The 5,332-nt window shown below is 45.7% G+C and overlaps 1 protein-coding gene across 1 annotated transcript; it reads right to left on the bottom strand.

Moving 5' to 3' along the window:
- Window positions 1-1,180: 1,180 nt before the first annotated feature.
- Window positions 1,181-4,547, bottom strand: LOC135370620 (uncharacterized). The gene is made up of 2 exons (XM_064604397.1): window positions 3,413-4,547; window positions 1,181-3,085 (listed from the first exon to the last, which is right to left on the bottom strand). Exons 1-2 carry the CDS (start codon window positions 4,406-4,408, stop codon window positions 1,205-1,207), a joined length of 2,877 nt encoding a protein of 958 aa, XP_064460467.1. The 5' UTR covers window positions 4,409-4,547; the 3' UTR covers window positions 1,181-1,204.
- Between the last annotated feature and the right edge of the window lie 785 nt (window positions 4,548-5,332).

Here is a 5,332-nt window from a genome sequence, read left to right as displayed (position 1 = left end):
AGGTTCATAATATGGGAATAGTAAAAACTTGGAACGTGTTACTCAGCAACGAGTTTCCTTTTTGAGCAATGAAGTAGCAACTGATAGTTGCTTTTGCCATGCTTGTCAGTTGGCAGCTAAAGCCTCAGAGTGTGTGTTTATGGAAAAAAAAATGTCCAACAGGGCACCATTCATCATTGGCCACATAATGCTGAACCAGGTACAACACTGGCAAGGGCAGGTGCTTCATAATCAGGGAGAGAGTAGGAAATTTTCAAATGACAGGTAAAGACAGTAACACTTAGGAAGTTTGACCTTTGGGCGTCTGGCCATCATATTTGCAGTAGTACTGGATACCTGAATCTGAAAATACAATTTTCATATGTTGAAATGACACCCAAGTAAAGGCAAGATGGCAAGAGGACGTAACGCAGAGCGACATGTTGGGATGTTGCTCGTGCTCAACAATGCGGGGAACTGGCGACAGTTGGGAGACAGCTCTGCACAATGATACTTACCGACCTTGTCAAAATATCAAAATGGATTCATACTCAGGATGTCGACATCTGAACAGGCTGGTGGAGCTTCAAAAGTGCTAGGAATACCATTCATGTTTCTTTCCACAATTTTCATACACTCAAGCAAAGGTAGAATACCGTGATGGCCTCACACATATAGCATCAACGTGTGGACGTGTTTCAACCATGCCTGGGAAGAACGACGGTTTGGGGACAGCTTTGCTATATCTTCATACACTCAAGCCAAGGTAGAATACCATGATGGCCTCACACATATAGCATCAACGTGTGGACGTGTTTCAACAATGCCGGGGAAGACGGTTCTACGGTTGGGAGATTGTGCACCATTCTCATACTTAGATCCTCACGTGCTGATGGCTGGATTCAGATTTCACACTCTTACGCCATGTTTAAAATATGACAAGCATCGCACGACTAGTCTGTGGATTTATACATAGAAATATATTAATATAAATATTTAGGAAAATTGAAAAATATGCACAGATATGCACAGTAAAAATGGAAAAAGGTAACTTAAATATGAAACACAAACGTGAAGATATGCAGCCTGAGCCAAAGTCGAAGACATGTATATGGAAAAACATTCAGTAAATTATGAAGCAAAATGGATGAATATGCATTAAAACACTTGGCAAAGGTGGAGCCGCGCAAACTAAATGACACGTAAATCCACAGTCTAGCCATAATTACAGAACAGCGGCAGGTGAGTTATCTTTACCAGTCTTCCGTCTCTTTCTGGATGAATCGCCCTGATTGGAAGTTGTTTTGGCGGCATCACAGAGCGAGGCAACCTGATGGTCACTCTTCTTGTTATCTCTGAGCTGCAGCCCACGGGACTGACGAGGGTCAACCAACTCCGGTAGAAGGCTATGCGAGTAGAACAGTTGAAGGTGGCCAATCATTTTGCTCCAGAAGCCATCATTTCTCTCGATCTTCTGGACAAAAATTTCCTCGCCAGAATATACCACAAAAAGACAAAACTGACGTCGAGTGATGTGGAGCTGTCCCTGCACCTGATAGTGGTAGTCATGGTTTTCCTTCAACGAAATATTACCAGAGTTATCAATAGTGCAAAAGGTGATTTTTTTTGCCCGCACTCCCTCCACAGGGGTAAGGGGCCGAGCCGAATAAGGGCACTTCACTTCCACGACAGTGTCATCACCGACAAGCCCATCAGGTGTTGCAGCAAGGTATGCAAACTCCTGATCAACAACAAGGCCGCATGGTGAAACAGTCACCCCTAACTCATCCTGCAGCTTAGCAATTGCAATGGGCTCAGTGTCGCGACCATATCGGAGAGCCTCAGTGTCAAAATGACCATAGAGCAAGGAACGAACAGTACTTGCACTGCTCGTTGCATCTCGCATCTTGCATACCTTGCCAAAATTAGAAGCGGTGAGTCGCTTTCGCCTCTCCTGCATCCACAAAGTTCTCCCTTCTTGACCTCGAGTATCAGCCTCGAGCTGCTCTGCATCTGGTTGGGAGAGCACAAGGGAATCCTTGTACGCCGCAGCAGCTTCAACATAGTCATCGTGGTTCATGTCTGGAGCATCCACTATGGAACCATAGTGGTTGTCGCTGGAAGCACGCTTGCAAGGCGCACCTTCAAGTGAACGCTTACAGCGAGCAGCCCCAGAACTCCGATGCCTTATGCAAGCAGCACGAACAGCTGCTTTACGCTTCAGCATAATTTTTGCATACTTCCCAGGGCTGGTGTTGTACACTGCCTTATGTAGAGCACGATGGTACTGCTTAGAGTTGAAAGACACGACAGCTCCTGAAGCCCGCATTCCGAATGATCCCCTCTGGGAAAAGTTTATTCTTTTACCGCCAGAAAACTTTGCAACGAGAGAATTGAAATGTTCTGCAGCATTATTGTTAACGTCAAGGATCAAGCTGCTACCATTGTTTGCCAAACGACTCATCGCTACAAGGATTTCATTGAAAAGTCCGCATTTCCTGAGCTCTGGGACGTGATTGACTTCCCCTTCTTTTGGACCACTGCAAAAGTAACCCGCACATTTTGCGTGGTCGCCGAACACATGGAGTGGCCCATTACGGATATCAGCCACCAGGTTCCGAATCTGATCTTGTTTGCTGAACTCGGCCTGCTCTTTGCGATAGTGAATAGCCCTAGCAACTCCAACTCTTAGTCGAACAGCATTATCCAGAAGTAGCTTCTTCAACGATGGGGGAATGGGGGTTGTTCTCTTTGCCAAAGCAACATCTCGAAGACGACTTACATAGTTTCGAAGAAGGTGGTTGCGACATTCTACCTTCTGAACTACCTGATGCTGGTACGGTGCAGCTTCAAGAATTGACTTGTATGTGCTCGAATCACCGTCAGCGATCAACTGCAAGTACTTTACCCCGTGCAACTCAATGCTGCGCCTGAAGCCTTCAACGACGATATCCTTCTCCATACTGGTAGAGCTGCTGTCCCAGTTCTTGAAGCACAGATGCTTTTTTGGGCTCGACCCTGCCTTGGAACTTGCGCACAGTGTACAAAATTTGTTCCGGACGCCTAGGAACAGTACTTTCTTTGTGCGGTACCCAACAATTACAGCCTGCAAAAACGAAAAAATGTCAGGATTGTATTCCACAAAACTCTACCCCCAATGACAATGTTTCGAGGAATTATGCATTTGTACGCGTATCATACGAATTAATGCCACAGGATGTATACCACTCTAGAAAGTGTGTTTACCAAAAGACAGCAGTGCCACTAATAGCACCAGAGGGGTCAACTTTTTCCTCCAAATAAATGCTCATAGTGTTCTTTCCACAAATGGTGGGCACAGACTTCCTGTATATCCCGTCTGCCAAGCGGTGTGCAAGATAAATTCTCTTTTTTCGGGCACCTTTATTAAGTGTAGATAAAAATTTTTACTTACCAAGCCAGAAAGAGCGTCGTACTTGTTCTTGTATGAACGTTTGCACCAAGCACCATCGGCAACGACCGTAATTATAGGAAAACCGTCAGCATCGACGTCCCCAGCCTCCCTAGCTAACCGAGCTTCCTCAATGCCTGCTTTTCTTATTTCTTCCCAAGCTGTTTCGTCGATTCCTTTAGCAACAATATCCTGATACTTACTGTACGTGCTACCAGCCATGCCGGGTATGTCCAGAGCACCTAGGAGCTCGCGAAGGCCTGAGAAACCAGAACCTATAGACACGATACCGTTCACTGCTGAGGAATTGACGTCCATGCGTTGTTGAACAAGTTGATCAACTGGTGCCTCTGTTGTGACTACATCTTTCCTCAGACACATCCTGCACTTCAAACTCAAAGAGCTACACAGACCTCGCCGATGTTCTGATACAATTTCCATGTCAGCCAGGCCGCAACCAAACGGACTATGTACCGACAAACTTTGCAAAGACGAGAAGAAGTGATCAATCTCCACTATACGCCGACCATTCACACTGCTTGTGCGCTGACTCTGTGTCTGGTGAACATTGCCAGTATCGAAAGATGAAGATCGACTGGGTGTAACAGCGGCAGTGATTGGAACGGGACTTGCTCTGGAACCGGCAAGCTCGTCACAACCTGAACTGCAGGGGACTACATTATCTACCTCAGCTGAATCAGCAAATGACGAATTTGAAGGACGAATTTCGCTTGTGCTCGAAGCGAAACAAGCATTCCGACCGGCACCACTTACAGTTTGAGGAACAACACTACCACCAAAGGTTGAGCCTACAAGGGTATCTGCGCGATGTGGAGTCGTCGAAGTGCAACGATCACTGGGAACAGCACGGCTGGAGCATCCTGCATTACCAAAATCTCTCAAATCCGCAGGCTCCGTCACATGCCTGCCTCTACCACGTAAATTCGCAAAGTCCTTCTTCTTACGTTTCCGTTGTCCGTAGACGTGACTTCGAGCCATAATGGGTAAATACTATGAACACGCAGAAAACACACAAGGACAGAGAGCAAATGAACAGGACAAGAAAGTGAAAAAAACGCGTAACTTAGCCACGAATTGGTCACTTCAGGACGAACCGCCGAAACCACGGACGCCGATCAGCTGCTGCGCAATACGCGGATGGTTACGAGCGGACTACGTTCGGGCGCTGCGAGCGGACGGCGCCACCTTCCGGAATCAGTGGTAAACGCCTTGGATGCATGCCTGTACTCACTTCTAATTCTTTTTCGGAAAAACAGAATGCTAAAAACACACAAAAAACGCGTCATTTGAATCCTGAAACATGTCCCCGGTTAACCTCAGAAGCGGATTGTTTTTATTTGCTTTCATTTATTTATTTGGATTTTTTGAAGCTGTAGCGACAAAATTCATTTCTTTTTCTTTTTTAAAAAAAAATTACAACGCTAGAGCGATATTTCAGTTCCCAGAGTTAAGATGTCTTGACGTCACCTTTCCGATGAAAGTTTCCGCATTCCGATCTGTCTCGTAGTTCAGCCACAAAACCTATGCAAAGTTCACATAGAAAACAGAGGGGTTCCCACCTTCAGGGGTCCGTAAAAAAAAATTACAACGCTAGAGCGATATTTCAGTTCCCAGAGTTAAGAGATCTTGACGTCACCTTTCCAATGAAGGTTTCCGCAATACGATCTGTCTCGTAGTTCAGCCACAAAACCTATGCAAAGTTCACATAGAAAACAGGGGGTGGTATGTCCTCTTAATGTAAAATGGCAAGATGTTTGGAAAGAACAAAGCAGTAACAAATTACACACTGTGAAGCCACACATAGGTAGAGTGGTACTGCAGTTTCAAAACAGACTACAAGAAGTATTATCAAGCCGCTTAAGGCTGGGACACACTTACCTAACACATGGACATTTGCTACGG

Source organism: Ornithodoros turicata, chromosome 10, assembly GCF_037126465.1.
Source record: "Ornithodoros turicata isolate Travis chromosome 10, ASM3712646v1, whole genome shotgun sequence".
In the NCBI taxonomy this organism is placed as follows: domain Eukaryota; kingdom Metazoa; phylum Arthropoda; class Arachnida; order Ixodida; family Argasidae; genus Ornithodoros; species Ornithodoros turicata.
Note: the sequence above shows the minus strand (reverse complement) of the source record. Positions and strands in the feature narration are given on the sequence as shown.